Below are 17,529 nucleotides of genomic sequence, written 5' to 3'. Positions count from 1 at the left end.
ACTTCATGTTTTAGAGGGCTAAAGGAGCGACCTACTTGAGAACAGCCTTCTTAGCTCCTTGAATAAGTATTTGGGTTTGTAATTGAGCACAAAACTAGTGCTATCTGTTCAGCATTTTCCTATGTTTTACTTTTCTTGACAAATAAAACAAGTACGTATACTCAGGTTAGATGAATTCTGTTTTTAGTGCAGAGCATTGTCTCTTTCTCCCTCCGCTTTTGTAGGTTATTTCCTGTGGTTAGCCCTTGAGTACATAATTCCTGCTGGCAAAGCATGCTGGAGAGGGTGTGAGATGATGGGCTAGTGTGCTTTACAGTCAGATAATTTCCAACCTGCCCTATATGAATGTATGCCCATAAGATCATACATCAATTGGTTTTACTAACACACTATTGGTTATTGTAGCTAACTGATTTATCTCACAGCTAACATGGTGTGATCTGCAGCAAATCTACTTCCACAAACGTCCTCTGTGACCAGGATGAGGATGTACAGTCATGTCACGCATGACTGTTGAGCACAGTTTTTGCTTATTTCTACTACAGAACAGGATGGTAGGGTTTTATATTTGACCGAGCTCTCTGATATGATGTCAGTGATTTCTGTCATGTATGATAGCTATTGAACATAAACGTGCTGTGTATTAGATGCCAGCATAAGTAAGGGTTGAGTTGACACGTTAGCTATATTGATGTGTAGTGATTTCTGCCATCTGGAGCCTCTGCCAGGTTTCTCACTAACACTTTGCTCTTGGCTCTTGTTCAACTTCTGGCAACTTCTCTTTCTCCTGCTACTTGAATTATTTCAGATCTCAAAGGTAATTTATCTATATTTGAGAGGAGTATTCAGATTTTGTATTTAAAAACTGGGATATCAAGAGAGTGGCAAAAGCCTTGTGACACTGATAATTTAAAGATTTAAAAGTTCTCTGACATTGCATGTACTCCAGTAGCCTTTTTTTAAAGGAGTACCAAGGGACTAATGTCATGCATCACCGTCTTGTTTATGGATATGTTTTTCCGCACTGAAAAGTTTTCTAATCTCAAGGGTGTGGACTACACTAGAATATTGTTGGTTGGGGTTGGAAAGGGTAACTTAGGTGTTTGTGAGTATTCTCAGAATAGTAGGCTTGGTAAAATAGAGTGATAGTCTGCAAAATTAATCCATTGGCCAGATCGAGTGTTGGCTGCCTTAATATGGATGTTTGGGTTTTGGTTATCACCTTGTCTTTATTTTCTCTGTTTTTTATTCAGTACTTCAAAATCCTCAGTGGAAAGAAGAATACTTTTATGTAGGGAACTATCACAACTTTCCCTTTTGGTGATGTTTGCAGCTGATCAATAATTGCTTTTCCTGTCAGCGTCTCTGCTACAATACTGAGACTTCCTGTTAAGCAGTGTCACTGGAGATGTCTGATTATCACATTAAAAATTTAGAAGTTTGGAATGTTAGTTTCTTAGGCAAAACACTCCTGCTTCTAGATCACAAAGGGGTGCTATTGTATTTTATCTGTTATCATAGTAAATAGAACTGTTTGGTGGTCTTCATTCATATACACCTCACCTCCCCCGCTCCAAAGCGGTGTTTCACTACTGAGTCACACTGAACAATGGTGTTAGGAAGTAGGAACCTCCAGACTTTACATTTACCAGTTTCCAGGTTTCTGCTTAAAAACTCTTTGGAATAAAACTTTGTATAAATGATGGCAAAAGATATTTTTTTTTCTCTAAAACAATAAAATGCGATAGTGTCTTCAATTTCTTGTTTGTTGCTGTGCCAGTGAACCTGGAAATATATCATCATGTTGATGACTATCTTCCTGCCTGTTTTGAGACACGTTTGTGTTGCATTCTTCATCCTCCAGTGCTAGGAAGAAACTCTTACATTTAATATTTTTAAAAATACATTTTGGTATGCTTTTCTAAAAGGACATGTTCTCTTACTGCAAAACCTCTAGTACTTTTGGGGCTTCTTTAACAATGAAAAGAAGTCTTTGGACTTCCGTCTTACCTTCTATTAGAAAAATTCCCTATTGACCTACCACTTTGATGTCAAACTTTTCATGTCCATAAACATTTAGTCACCTTGCTGAGTGCAGCTGGCCTGGGCATGCTGTCAGAGGAGGCCTCTACATTTCTTGGCTACATCAGTATTGGCCATAATTATACTTGTAGTTGCTGTAGTAACATGGTCATCGTCTTTGAGAGGATTCCTGAATATATTTCTGAGTGATCATTCATCGGATTACAAAATTTCCCTGGACAATTTCTTTCAGTGTTAGACCAATTTTAACAACTACTTTCATGAAGAAGTGATGGAATACATGGGCTTTTGTAGTGCAGATATTGGTCTGCGTTATTAGGTGTATGCTTTGTTTTGCTTTGGTTTTGCAGTAGTTGATATCTTGCAGGACTTACAGTATTTTAGTGGTTGAGTTTCTCACTTTTGTGTGTTGCATGGAAATGGCCTGTCGAGAATGTAGTGAAGATAACCTTGTCTGTGAGAAACCAGACACTGCTTTGCTTAGCCTTAAAAAATATTCATGGGTGAAGAATAATCTGAATGTTGAAATACATGAAATCTCCTAGGCAGGAGTGATGATACTGCCAGGGAGACCTGTTTCAGTTTGCTTTTCTCTGAAAAATTGGGCTGCACCAGATGTTAACTAGGTGTAATGTGGACGTAAATAAGGACTGAGAAAGAAATAAGTGGTGACAGTGTACTGCTGGCTTTTGCTACTGGGTACTATCTCTTCAGCGCTGGAATATACTGTCTGCACAAGCTGTTGTTACTGCAGAGACTGTGATCACTATTCACAACATTAACAGAACCACAGAATGGTAGGAATTGGAAGGGACCTCTAGAGATCAAGCAGGCTTACCTTGATCAAGTCACACAGGAACATGTCTAGGTGGGTTTGGGAACCTCCAGAGAAGGAGACTAAACACCTTTTCTGGGCAGCCTGTGCCAAGGCTGAACAGGAAAGTAGTTTTTCTCATGTTCAGGTGCAACTTCCTATCCAGCTTGTGCCTGTTACCCCTTGTCCTGTCACTGGGCACGACAGAAAAAAGGCTTTCCTTATCTTCTTGACACCTGTCCTTTAGGTGTTTCTAAGTGTTGATGAGATCCCCCTCAGTCTTCCTTTTTCTTCTCCAAGCTTAACAGCCTCATGTTTTGCAGCCTTTCCTCATAAGAAAGATATTTCAGTCCCCTGATCACCTTGCTCAGTCGTCCACTGAGCACTCCAGAAGTTCTCTATTTCTCCTGAACGGAGGAGCTCAGAACTGGACAAAGGACTGCAGATGTGGCCTTTACTTGGGCAGAGTAGAGAGAGAGGAGAACCTTCTTCTTCCTGCTGGCCACACTCTTTTTGATGGCCTCAATGATGCCAGTGGCCTTCAGGGCTCCGAGGGCACATTGCTGGCTCACATTTAGTTTGCTGTTGATCAGAACTCCCAAGTCCTCCTCCACAGAGCTGGTCTCCACCAGGTCACCCCCAGCCTGTACTGGTGCATGGGGTTGTTCCTCCTCAAAGGCAGGACTCTTCAGGTGCAATGTTTAAAGCAAACTAACCCTAAAAACTTGCTGTGCTAGAGGTCCAGCCAGCATGCTGTCCTGTAGGTGACACGTGGTACGAGATGAATGGAGAAGTAGTGTGTGTGTAAAATAACCCTTCTCCTGTGGATAAAATCCTTTCCAGGTTTTACCAATCCAGAGATGTTCTGCATCAGATGTCTTTTGCTACCTACTGTTGAACTTTTCTCACATATTTTCCCCTCAGCCATTCCACCACAACTTATCCTTAAAACAGCTGGGGTTAGGGAAGGAAGGATCTTAAATTTTCACTTACTGAAATCAGGTAGTTTCCTGTCTCTGCAACTGAAGGCATAAAGAAATCTTTCTTCATATCTGAAAATCACTTAGGATTTTCTAAGTGTCATTCATCTGCCAGCAGCAGTTCTGTGACGAATTTAGCTGTGCCTTGGAGAGGAGAGGAACAGCTCTGTGTGTGACTGGAAAGCACCCAAGTCAGATCGTAAGTCGAGCTGCAGGGAGGGAGGTCTTCACCAGGGACTGTGACTTGCGACTGCTGCCTCCCAAAAGGCATTGGGCGACAGCGGTGGGAAGTGAAGCAGAGCTGCTCTGTGAAGCTGCAGAGCAATGTTGTAGTGTGCTCACTGACTGGAAGAGCCTGAGAGGAGGCTTGGCACAGAGCAGCTGTAGCAAATGGGTTTTGGCATAAAAAATGTAGACAAGGGAGCAAGTGACATAGACATCTTGTTGGGTTTTGAGGAGGTAAACCAGGGTTAAGTTCAGTACCTTTAGTGTTACTCAGTCAGTTACAGAAAAGGTGTTTCAGATGTTCCAACAAACTTAGTTTTTTCTCTCTGTATATAAAAATAAGGAAATTAATTCAAGTGGTGGGGCATACCTTTGTTACAGTAGGACCGCAAAGAATAGACTGGAGACTTAATTGTTTCTTGCTAACATTGGCTTTTTTCTAGCCTGTATCTTTCCTAATGTGCCTGAGAAGAACAGCACGATATTTTCTAGCTGTTTTCCCCCAGGAGAAATTTGATTAAATCCTGCAAATGTTTGTTTGAGCATCAGAGTTCTGTTGAACTGTTTAGGGTTCAGTGATGATGAGTCAAACTAAATTTTCTTCTTGTGCCTTTTCTTTTTCCAAGCTCTGCAGAGATGTTGCATCACTCTCATGATGTTTGTGTGACTTCACCAGGCTTCAGCTACGAGAAGGATGGGAGTGTATTGTCTAATAATATGACACTCAGCCACTGAAGGTCTGATTTTGATAGTGACAGGCTATTAGAGCAAGTTATGGTGGTCTTTGAATGCTTATCTTATTGCTCAGCTGGTTCTTCGAGGTCATTCAGGTGAAAGGAAGGAGTATTGTTTGAACTGTGATTCTCAGTTTTTTGTACTTCCTAGTACAAATTCTGCAGTGCCAAGATGGTGTATGTCTTATTCCTCAGTAAATTAACATTTTAGAAAGAGCGAGTTAGTGTGACAGCAGCTTGCGAGAAAAACAGTATTCCCATATAACTTTTCCATTGTAAATAACATTTGTAGAAAGAACAGAAAGATTTTGTTTGTTTGTTTCCCCTCTATTTTCCGTTGTGGTGAAGAGTGCAGTCAGAGTTTCTCATGTTCCTGATCCATGTCAGCCTTTCTTCTGACACTTGGCTTCATGAAGTATGTTTTTCAAAAGCAAAACTTTTAAATCATTGAAAAGGATACTTAGAACTGTAAAAATAAGTTTGTCTTCATTAAAAAAAAACCACCAAACCTAAAGCAGTTAAGGTTTTCTAGAAGTGACAACTGTGTCTAGCTTGTTACTTCTGCCTTAAATCTCTGTACACAGAATTACATCTGTGAACATATGGCCCAGTAACTAGATCTTGTAAGGTCCTACCATGTTCTGATCTCTTTAGTAACATGAAGAATGTAATGCTGTTAGTTAGCTTTGTCATGTTGGGCACTTTCTTGCTACAGCCCTTGGATAACTGCACTTTTCTACATTTCCTTTGAAAGCTTAATTATTTTTTTTTTCCATATCATCTTCTTCTCTAGTACTGGTGAAATATAAAGTCAGTATTAACATACTGAAACTATTAGTGCAACTATAAGGTCCTTGAGCTTCTTCAGACCTCTTGGCCAAAGTCATCTGCTTTTGGTGGTTTGCTAATTTTTAAGTTTTCCATTTACTCAATACTTCTTTTTCTAACAATGCTTTGCTTTGAAACAAAGCCTCTAATGCATCTTCCATGAAGAAGCCTTTCACTGGGAAAATGTCTTTCAGTTGCTCCACAGTGAACATGAAGATGCAAAAGATAAATCTCATGTTTCTGCCATGACTTTAGCTTGCTTGAGTGTTTTTTAAATGCGTTTATTTGTTTACTTCAGACTTACAGATCCTTGTGTGCCTTGAGAAAGGATATAATTGTAGTTTTTAGTTCCTGAAATGATTTGTGAGACTATATCATATTTTTTCTCTCTCAGTTCTTAGCTTGCTATGATTTGAGCCCTATTTGGTCAACTTATACAAGATTCTTCTAATGTTTTCTCTAATAAAGTATTTAGCCATCTCCTTGCTTATCCTGTTATTATTCAACCCCCCCGAAGTCCTTTTTGTGATGTTTTGGGGGTTTTTAATTCTTCACCTACAGACACTTAATTTTTTATGATTCTCTAAGTTTCCTCCTATTTGTGTTATATCTTTGTTTAATTTCCTTAGTGTTTGTTCTTCCTGCAGGTATTTAGGTCACTGCTAAATTCTGGGGGGTTTACACTAATATTATGAACCAAATTCTCCACGGTGCGTAAGACTGAGAGTTATCCTTTGTTAGCAGCATGACAGCTTGTTCCATGAAGCAGTCAGTCCTGATGTTCAGTATTTTGTCTTCGAATCCTGTGGCACATAGTGGGGAACAGAAACCTCCCACTATTTTATCTTTACTTTCATAACATTTTTAACTGCCTTCAGATGGGTCACTCAACCTCTACATGTTTAAATGAGATGGCTCATGCATTTCTACTTATCACAGTCTTGAACATAACAGTAAACGTGCTCCCTTAATGAACAGGTAATGTTTTTGGATAAACCTGAGGGGTTTGAATTTTGTCAAGTAGTTTTTTTTTTTGGAGCCACAGATGATTCAATTCTAAAGTTTTTGCTGTTGTAGTATTTTTCTTGAATGTATAAGCATGCCAAGAACAGGTGGGCCTTTACTACTGGAGGAATTCTTTTCTGGGTAAAGAAGGCTTTCTTTAATTCAAAAAACCTTTTATTTTTCCCACTTTTTTGGAAAGTGGCTGAATGAAAGCAGGGAACTTCTACCACATCAGCATTTTTCCTTCTGTGGTTTTAGGTCTTAGATGCTTAACTTGCACATGAAAGCTTTTTCTTAAATATCTACTCTTGAAAGTTAGCATAGGGTACGTAAGTGAAGTTGTGTGGTTTCTTATTTATATCATATCTAGCAGTGATTTGAAGATTGTATTTTGTTCTCTACATTGCTTTTAAAAAATCTAATTGAAGACAATGGCTTTGCAATGATCTCACTGTCTCTGTAAACCAAGCAGTTAGTAATTCTGTGGATGTGTAAAACTGAAGGATGCTCCTTTTTACTGGAGTTTGTTTCAGTTCTGTTTGAGTTTCTGGTTTGGTGTCAGGGTAAAAATACTTTCTGAACCCTGTAAATCCAGCAAACAGGATATGGGGGTTCCTGCATTAAACTGGCTGGCATTTATTGTGGTCTTCAGAGTAGTCTTAGAGATATTTGTATCAGGCAATAGTGGGTGGAAAACTGGAGAACAAGAAGAGGTTTGCAAAAACACATGAAAGGGAGAACAGAAACATGAGATAGATTATATGTGAAATTCAAGAGAGAAGGCAGTGCTCAAGAGGAAGAAAAATAAACAATAAAATAATTGGTTCACTTTATTTCTTATCCATTTTTTAAAATTTTAAATCAGGTGCCTCCTCTTCAAGTCAGTGGGATCTAAGGCTCTTCATTGTCACTGACTTGAATTTTTATGCTATCTTAACTTGCTCTAGTTCGTGTCCTTAAATGATGTTGTATAAAAACACCTGGGAGCTTGTGAAAGGCACTTGATTGGTGTCTGGTGTAGCCTCCTTAACACTGGTGGAAAAACAAGGTACGGAAGAGATCTCTGAGAGGTTTCTGTATGAATTATAATCTGGGGCAGGAGGAAGGCTGCTGCTGTAGAATAGCTGAATGCCAGTTGAAGGCTTAATGTGGAAGAGTCTTCCTGGTTAACATTGCATGTTTTTCTAAGCAGTATTGTATTCAACTTTCAAAAGGCAAGAATCATTGGTAATTGTCTCGATTCACAATGGAAGTTTAAAAACTAAACACAAACAGTCAAATACAGAAGGAAAAATGCCATTTTGACCGACTCTTTCCTTTATCCTTTTTTTTTCATTTCAGAGTTGTCAAACCTTTGCACTATAGCTATTTTATTAAAATATATGAGTTGGAACGTTTTGCATCTGTAGAACTTCTGTTGCAAAAGAAAAAGGGGCTTTCCATCTCTGTAGTCAATCATTCAAGTTTCAAAAGCTATTTTTCCCCAAGTTTTCAGCCTTCAAATGCAGGGGAAGGTTTTGTTGTTTTTTTTAGTGCTGTTGTAACATTAAATTCAACAGTTGTAACCAATGTACTATTAATTTTTTCCAGGTTTCGCTAAATGGTACACAGTTTACAGACAGTTCTGTTGCATCAGAGTTCACAGGTGTTTCTCAGGTATGTGAAGCCCAATTTTGTGCATGTGTATGATAGTAGAATTATTTACTCCTGGAGGAAAGTATTAAACAGTGTTAAGTGTACTGGAAATCTTCAAAAATATTTGTAGTAGAGACAAGGACTTGGGTAACTGAAGTCATTTTGTGATGGCTTCACTTTTGAAGCTTTAAAAAGCAGTGTAAGCTACTATTTATAAAATCAGATTTTATTGTTATAATGAACTTTAAATTGGATATAGATGTAAAAAAAACTCAGTGGTTTTATGGTAATAAAGCTATTATTGGAAGTAAACCTAAATACATAGCAGAGATGCAGTTATTTTTGCTCCAGGTTGTCCTACTTCCAGCTTTCATTTATGAATGTTATATCTGAACGTGTTTCAGAGAGTGAGACTGGGTATTTTCTTGCAGAGATGCCTCACATTTACGTTGAAGCTTGACTAGTGGAAAAATGTCTTGCTTTTCTCAAAATGTACACGTTGCTCTGATACTCTGCTCTGAAGACACGTATAAATATATATGTGACCTAATTCCAAGCTCATCTAATCCAGGAAGAGTTTACTGCTTCTGTTGAAATGGTCACGTGAACAGTCACTGCATTTATAATCTTCCAAGTAAATTAGAACCTGCAGTTAATACCTTTGTATTAAGATCCTTGGAGATCCATTGGAGATACTTAAGGTCTAGTTTTTTGTTAAGGTTCTAATGATCACTTTGGTTAGATATAAACTGCTTAGAAACTTTCATTTACATCATGCTCTAGGAACTAAGTGCTCTCGTTGGAACTTAATATCTATTAGAAATAAGACCCCAGTTGGGAGATTGTTAGGGTTTTACTGAGTTTGTGAAGTGACTAGACTTAAGATCTGTTCCTCTATTTGCTGTGGCTTTTTTAATGATCATGGTGCAACTTTAAGACTTATGTGTGTTATTTGCATAAAGTCCTGGAACTCCTTGCAACATAGCTGGGAAATGTTTGCCATGACCCTTACTTTTGCAAAAGAGTGTCAGATTGCCTTAACTTCCAAACTGCTAAATTTTTTTGTCCTCTACTTCCCTATTTATTGGAAAAGGTTCTGCAGATGACTTTCATAAAGGTTTGCCTACAATAGCTGTCTCGATATCATCATCATTCCAAAAGAGACTTAATCTGGCTTGAAAAAAAATCATTTAAACAAGGAAAGTGCTCATCCCCTTAGCCCTGAAAGCTATGGTGCCCTGGGGTTTTTAAGCATTAGTCTGCAGTTGAGCAGAGGTCAGCCAAGAGGAATGTCTAACTTGAGAAATCTGTTCGTGCTTGTAGAGCCAATCAGGGGATGGTCAGTCCCAGCCTTTGAGCAGGCAAAGCAACTGTTCCCTTACAAGAATATTTTCTGAAAACCTGCGGGAGACACTTGGAGGAGTGGTGTTCTTTTTCTTAACACCATGCTTAGTAGTGCTTAGGTGTGAATCCTTGAAGTGGCATCAATGAGTAAAGAGATTAGCTGGTTTTATTTACATTTCTCATGAACTTCTGAAAGATGATACTTCTGGAGATGAATTCAGTATGGAATTGGGGTTTGGGGGTTCTTGATTATTGGAATTCTCAGCTTTTCTTTGCATATTGCTGAGTCTGTCAGCTTTAGAAATACAAAGAACACAAAAATCAGAGTTTGTAATTCTGTGTTTTTTAGCTTTACATGTCGGCAACAGGGAATTGATCTGTTGTTGCTGTGAAGAAGAGTTAGTGAATTGCAAATTAGGTTTGAAATAGTCCTTTGCTGTGAAGAACTTTTCACTTGTACTTTTGTAGTTCAGTCCCACAAGATCTTTAAAGCAGTGTTTTTCGCTGTGAGGGTGAGGGAGCCCTGGCACAGGCTGCCCAGAGGGGTTGTGGAGTCTCCTTCCTTGGAGGTCTTCAAGACCCGCATGGACACATTCCTGTGTGACCTGATCTAGGTTGACTTGCTTCTGCAGGGGGGTTGGACTAGATAATCTCTAAAGGTCCCTTCCAACCCCTACCATTCTATCATTCTATGATTTTTGTTAGTATTGAGGTTGGAGTAGTATCTAAAGAGGTGCCTTGACATTTACATTTTGTCATTCCTTTGAGAAAGAATTTAACTGATTTCAGGCTTAAAAGGTGTTGCTATTTAAGGCAGAGCTAGTAGCTGTAACATAATCAGGCAAATCTATGGTTCTGCCATGACGAAATGTTTTGTTCCCTTCATTATAACTTCACTTACGTCTTCTAAAGTTGGATCTGTTTGGCTTGTGCTGCTTGACATGTTTTAAGAGTACGCGTCTTGGTGAATAGTCAGCATTTCATGTTGGAACAGTACTTTCATGCACAGAAGCATCTTGAAAGAGAAATTAAGTTTTGAACTGCTTCTGTCCTCATAAGTTACCAGCTCTATTCAGTAGTGGATTCTAAGACCCTACTGATTGGTTTTGTTAAAACAGAGTTAAGCTTTTATTTTGTAACAAGGTTTGTTGAAAGTATCTTTGTTTCATTCAGTATTTAAAAAGGTGACACAAGAACTTAAGGGGTCCGATGTTTTCCTTTTTATCTGTAAGAATAACAACAGTAAAAGGAATTGTGCCATTCCTTCTTTATTTTACTTACTTTGTTATTTTATCTAGGCTGAATTATTTTAGAGGGGAAGGCTGTAGTACATGCTTCCTGAAAACACTGCTTTTTAAATGGCAGTGTATTAATAACCAGAATTTCTTGACATGTGGATATTAAGACTGCTGTGTTTGATCTTGGAATACTGCAAATATTCATTATTTAGTGATAACTGTTAAAAGATGTCATTGTCTTTATTATCTTATAAGTTTTTCTGGTATGTGTTCTGTGAATAAGCAGTTATCCATCAAAACTTCTGTTTGTAGACACCATTTACCTTTGGCTTGGGCCAAAGGGCACCATATACAACTGGCGAGCATTGTCTTCTTTGTAGAAGTGAACGCAAAGATACTTCGCTTTCAGAGAGCGGAATAAAAAATTCTAGCAAAACAGCACTTTCCACATCTCCAAAAGCAAACAATATGCTGCATCTTCCACTATGGGTGTGTCCAGACTGTCGAAGAACAGTCGAAAAGGAGGAGAGGCATGCTACAATAGAGCAATCTCTCGTGGTAAGTGGAGGTACTTCAATAGACTAACAAGAGAAGTTATGCCCTGAATAATTTTGCTTTGGAGTCACTTACACTGTCAATGATTAGAAAGTATTTTGGGTGATTTTGAGTTGGTTTCCCGTGAGCTAAACTTAAAAGTTAAATTATTTGGAACATGAGGTGTTGTGATTCTGAGGTTTGGATTTTTGAGTAGAGCAAGGCTTGGATTTAATTGCTGGGTTTTTCCACTTTTGGTTTACTATATCTCATGCTTTATCTATTCCCTCTGTACTTAAATTCCATTTCTTCTATTCTTACCAATTCAGCTTCAATCGTGATACTTTTTCCTGTTCTCTATCTGCTCCTGTGCGTTATCCCTGCTTTGTGAGATGAATGCTCTGAATGTTCCTTACTCTTTCAGTATTGTTCTTGAGTCACTGCACTTGCACTGCCACCTTCCTGCATGTCCCTGATTTTTGTCATATTTTCTTTCCTGTATTTTTTTAAGAAGCACAACTTTGCATAGTATGCATATAAAAATTTCTGATTCCTTTTTGCAGCACTGCAAACACTGACTTAATACATGGTGCTAATATTGCAGGTTGTGATTACCTTCTAAATTAAGCATTAAATTATATTTTCAAATGAGAATTCAACCTCAGCGTAGCAGAAAGATACAAAAAGTTAATTGACAGATCACATTAGATGTAAACTGTGCTCTACTGCAGAACAAAATCTTTGCAACTGATCTGGGAAGCCACACACTTCTGATATTTGGAAGCAATATAGATTCCAGCTGACCACTTCTTGTAGAGAGCTAGGAATGTGCACATGCCCATAGGTGCATATAGATTTTTATTTCAGGAAACAAATCGGTGGGAAGAAAGATTGTCTTTGTATAGCATATGTTGTTAAACTCGTGTTAAAAACACAGTTAACATAGTTTTTTATAAGGAAAATTTAAGAGAATATCAGTTGTATACAACTGGTGTTTACTGATATTCTTGCTATTAACAGGTTAGTAAAATTAATCTAAAGACATCTAAGGGAGTTATACTGGTAGTCTCATAAACACATCCTAGGGAGTTCAAAGCACAGCGGGACTGAATCACTTCATTGTTCATTTGAGTCAATGTTTTCAACATATTTAAGCTCTGTTTAATGAAGTAGTAAAGAAAATAACTGTCCTACAAGTGATTTGCAGGTTTTGCATCCTAAATATTTTGTTAACTTGTAGGTACTTTAAGTAAAATAAAAATTGACAGTATTTTTTAGTTTGACAACTGTTTTCTTGTTTAGAGGCATTTTAAAGAAAAAACTAAGTAGACTAAGGTGTCCAATCAAACTGGGAAAATACCAAAATAAGCTTTAAAAATCTGTTGGCAATCACTGCAAGCCAGAGTACACGTGGTTTGCTATAGATGCTCCTGTATTCAGGTTGCTATTGCTCTCATGACCTAGCTTGGTTTGCCTGAGCACCATCCCCAGTAGCTGGTCTTGCTGTTGCCAGCAAATGCCTGCAGGTTTGTTTTAACTTGTGTCTGCACCCAGCTCTAGGATCTGAGGTAAGGCACAAAAAAGCCCTTTTCAGTCATGCTCCTAATGCAGGAGAGGTCTCTGCCTCGTGCCACAGAAAGATGACAACCAAGGGAAGGTACAGGTGGAAGCATGGTATGTGCTGGGGCTGGAGCACAGAGAAGGGAGAGAAACTGGGTACCAAAATACCAGTGGCCTTGGGGGAGAGGTTTGTGTCATCTCCTAGTACTGAGCATCTCTGTACCTGGGAGAGAGCTTCCATTCCCAGTGACAGTAGCATCCTCACATCCATTGCAATGAAGTAGTGTATCTGGTTGTTATAAGCAAGGAGATTTTATGCATTTTGCTAGAAGAGATTATTAAACTACAGAAGTCAAACATACAGTCAAATAGAGACTGAAGAGATGTTACTAGTTGATGATTAATCATGGATGATGCAAGCCTTTCTTTAGTTTAGTTCATTGTTTACGCTGGAGTACATAAAACTGATAGTAACTAAACTATGTCAGTTGTAGGAACTAAACTATATTTATATCATTGATTTCTCAGTCCATTTCTTGCATTTAGTAGGCTTTTTGAAGGTAAATTGTTTGTATCTGGTTGAGTGTCCTCCAAAACTACGCTGAGCACTAAGAACTACCACGTTAGTATTTGCCTACCTGTTAATGTTACTTTATACACTGAAGGCTACCTGTTTTTTTTTTTTCCTTTCAGAGCCAAGATTTCCTTTTGCACATGCCTCTTGGAAACAGTGGATCACAGCAGGAATCTGTAGGAGGAGGAAGAATAACTGTTGGTGCACAGACAGTACCTACTGCAGATCTTAGTAATTCCTCTCCTTCAGACATAGCATGCAACTGTGAGGCCTGTAATGAGCGCAGGTAAGAATTCAATTCCAACACAACAACACTGTGCCTGTAGTCAGACTGTCAGCAATGTTGTAGCACATTTGTTGGTGTGTGCCTAAACTCTTTAATCAGGCTATCTGACAATAACAGTAACTTAGGGATGGCAGCTTTTATCCACTTCTGTAATTTGTTATGCATTTTCAGAAGTGTAATATTTTTCCTGAAGAGCATCTTCAGAATGGTAAGAATCAGTACATTTACTTGGTATATAACTAGAGAGTAATTATTGTTGTCATTATTTGCAGAGAAAATTCAACAGAGCCTGAACGTGAACCTCAGCAACTTCAAAATTACTGGTCAGAAGTAAGATACATGGTTCGGTGTATATATCGTCAAGCTGGAACTCCTCTGGCAGATGACCAAGACCAATCTTTGGTACCAGATAAAGAAGGAATGAAAGAGCTGGTGGATAGGTATAGCATTTTGAAAAGTATCTATTAATTGCTAAAAGAATTAAAAGGTTGGACTATTACTTTTTATTAGAAGGTTATTTACCACCTGTAGGTCTGGTTGCTTGGAATGATTGCGTTGCCAATAGCATGGAAAATCAGAATACTCAATACTATTTCATGCTCTATTTTTAAATGCTAGATTGAATACATGAGAAATTAAGTTCATCTGCTGTTTGGAATAGGAATATCAATGTATAATTACAGAAGAGGCCCAAAATCTCGTTCTTGACAAGACGTTGAGATTATTATTGTTAATGAGACATTGTTTAGTTTGAATCTGACCTTGAATCTGATCTGGAAATCTGACCTTGTTGAACTAGCCTGAGTTGTAGTAGTGTTTGCATCTTTTGTAGTTGTAACAGCTGAGAGAGACTTGTTTATAAAAAAAGTAATGTTGGCCATTGACCAATGAGACAGATTTTGAGAACTTCTTTCTCGTTTCAGAAGTTGAAATTGTAACCTTTCTAGGTGTGAAGTTGAAGACGTGCTTAATGAGATCCTCAGTTGTGAGTTGTTCCCTTTTGAGAGTAGTGTGACTGTCCTTAAAGTGCTCCAGGAGATTGGTCTCTGTTCCTGTCTAATGGAATATGCAGTCAAGGAATCATTGCTCTCCTTGGTTCTGCACATAATAAGTATATTAAGGTCTGACTAGCCTGACAAACTGTAATTCTTATGTGGAGCTTCTAGATGAAGCTAGATTCTGGTGAGGTAAAGCAACTTTTGATAGATTATGGTCATCTAGCATTGCTATGGATATGAATATGCTCCTGAATCAGCCTTTAGATATAATGAAATAAACCTATTGCACTTGTGTAACTTAAACTGTTTGTTTTTGAAGATGAGTTGTGTAAAAATAGAATATAGTAGTCTCCCTGTTGGTCCCACTTGATTTATTTAAGTGATTAAAATATGCAACATAGGTTTTGAAATCAAAGATGCTTGAATGTTGCATAGGATGTAGGTAAGTACAACGGAATCACAGCTATAATGATTGTTTAATGGAATTTTGGGAATTTGGAACATGTACTGTGTGCTTTGATTTCTCTAGAAGTGTTTTTAACTCGTGATACTTTTTCTGCCTTTGCATTTTAATTATCTCAAAAGTTAAAGGTCAGTATGGTTATTTTTCCATCAGACTCCTTATAGTCTCCAGAGTATGAAATAAAATAAGGGTACTGTTTTGGAGCAGACATCAGTGTGTCCAGTCCATGGTGCTAATGTCACGCAAAATTTATTAACAAAGCTAGTCAATGTAGAAATTGAAAGTGTACAAAGAAAGCTAACAAACAGAACCAACCAAAAAAAAGACAAATGCCAAAGGTAGTGCTGTGGTCAAATAAATCTGTATTTAAAAGGCAGAATTTCCCAGTTCCGTGTTCAGCTGTGTTAGACACAGCTGGCAAGAAACGGACTGTCTGTGGTCGTCTTATTTGAAAATAAGTAATGGTGCCAAGTACTGTCCCTGTTGTATGTTGGAGCACGTTATGGCAATGTGATAGTAGCCTATTTTGTGAATGATGAGAGAAGAGCAGGGACTAGATAGCAGCAGACTTTTATCCATTTAACTCTTAAGTACTTATCCCTTTCTTCTTTCCCACCTCCCTGCACTGTAAAATAAAACCTGAGGCAAGCACTTAAGCTCTGTACACATGACTTTAAATAGTATGATTGCACTCTGAAGTGCTTCAAAGCAGCCATCATGTTCAGTTTTCTTCTGTGAGATGTGATTCAAACCCTCTCTTGCTTCCAAGAGATTATCAGACCTAGCCAGCTGTATGCCATCTTTAACGGGAAGCCCTGACTCTCTTTGTCACTGTAAGGAACAGCTTCAAGTCTTGCAGGTATTTAGTGGCTGAATGGAGGAGTGCATGGAGGGCAGTATGATTCTGGACCTTCAGTGTTAATGTGCCTCTCTGGGACAAATGAGTCCTGAATTTTGGTGCCTATTCTAGGTTTTTAAAGAAAAAACAAAAAGGAAAAAGAAAACAATAGACCAGTAATTCGGAACAATAGAGCAGCAGATCAGAATCTGCTACTACCACAGTGGAGTGAGTGCCCTAAGTCATGTTCTTTGAAGGACCTTCTTTGTGGCCCTGTGAATCCCACTCCTCTGCTGTGCTACAATGTAGCTTTTGTAAGAAGTGCAAGAAATGTTCTTCTACAGAAGAACTGCAACTGAGGGTAAGAAACTTTCAATGATGGTGAGGAGTTTCATGAATGAGTGCCATAAAAGGTTGTTAACTGTATTAAATATCTTCTTTCAGTTCAGCTCAGCAACAGAAAGGTCCCCCAAAGCAGTCACCAAGTTCTGTCAGCTCAGTATGTATTTAGGATGTTTTGGCTGCCTGACAGGTCAAGCTTCTTCAATGGCTTGTAATAATTCCTGTCCTTCTATAGGGTATTAATCAGACCTAGACTTGACTCTTCCAACCGGGATATTTATTTGGACTGCATGTAAGAACATGGAGAAGTTGTCAAGAAGCTTGTCTGAAGAGTCCAGGCATCTGTAGGGCTGTAGGCAAATTGAGTAAAGTTTCTTTTAGCTCTCAAGTTGAAGTGAAATCTTGAGGTCCTAAGCAAATTTCTTCCTCAGGATTGCAAGTATCATAGTCTTAAAACTATACCACGGCTGAGTTCCACAGTGTGGAAATAGGCAACTCAGCTGTGTTCTCCCAGATTAAAGGTAGTTCTGTCAACCCTAGCCTTGCTTTCTATTTGATGACAATGATGGTAACTGGTAAATCTCATTAGGAAAGTAAAAATTGTTTATTGCATGGCTGTTGTTTTTTTTCTTTGTCACAAATATTCCAAAAATGCAGGCTTTGTGAAAGAGATCCATATCAGCTTTACCAACGGTTGGAACAGCAAGCTAGAGAGTATGTGCTTGAAATGAAGGTTCGACTGCTCAGACACCTGTCACTGGGATCTAAAGTTGCATCTACATTAGCAATACAAGGGCCACCACAGGCACATCAGTTCATCTCACTCCTACTTGAAGAATATAGTGCACTCTGTCAGGCAGCATGTACAATCAGCGCCTTTCTAGTTACTCTGGTAAGACTCAAAAAATAACCTATATGCTTCTGCTTGCTAGAGGTGATACCAGCAGAGCTGTTCTGAGCTCTTTCAGGTGTCTTTTGTGGTTTGCAAAATATAAGGGGTTTTTTTGTGTGTGTGCATCCTTAGAGGCAGGGAGGTTCTGGAAATGCAAATTTAATTTTTCAGGTATGTAGATGAAGCATCTCTTACA

At 38.5% G+C, this 17,529-nt stretch overlaps 1 protein-coding gene across 2 annotated transcripts in view; it reads left to right on the top strand.

The window, feature by feature from the left end:
* FAM193A (family with sequence similarity 193 member A) overlaps window positions 1–17,529 on the top strand; it is an 80,245-nt gene that overhangs the window by 25,420 nt on the left and 37,296 nt on the right. For both annotated transcript variants that reach the window (XM_061993581.1, XM_061993580.1), the window contains exons 2-6: window positions 8,220–8,285; window positions 11,159–11,404; window positions 13,634–13,800; window positions 14,073–14,240; window positions 17,099–17,333. In XM_061993581.1, the coding sequence (XP_061849565.1) occupies window positions 8,220–8,285; window positions 11,159–11,404; window positions 13,634–13,800; window positions 14,073–14,240; window positions 17,099–17,333 (882 nt within the window). The remainder of the gene's footprint in view (window positions 1–8,219; window positions 8,286–11,158; window positions 11,405–13,633; window positions 13,801–14,072; window positions 14,241–17,098; window positions 17,334–17,529) is intronic.

The sequence above is a fragment of the Colius striatus genome, chromosome 3 (assembly GCF_028858725.1).
Source record: "Colius striatus isolate bColStr4 chromosome 3, bColStr4.1.hap1, whole genome shotgun sequence".
Lineage (NCBI taxonomy): Eukaryota > Metazoa > Chordata > Aves > Coliiformes > Coliidae > Colius > Colius striatus.
This window is presented reverse-complemented; position numbering and strand designations above follow the sequence as displayed.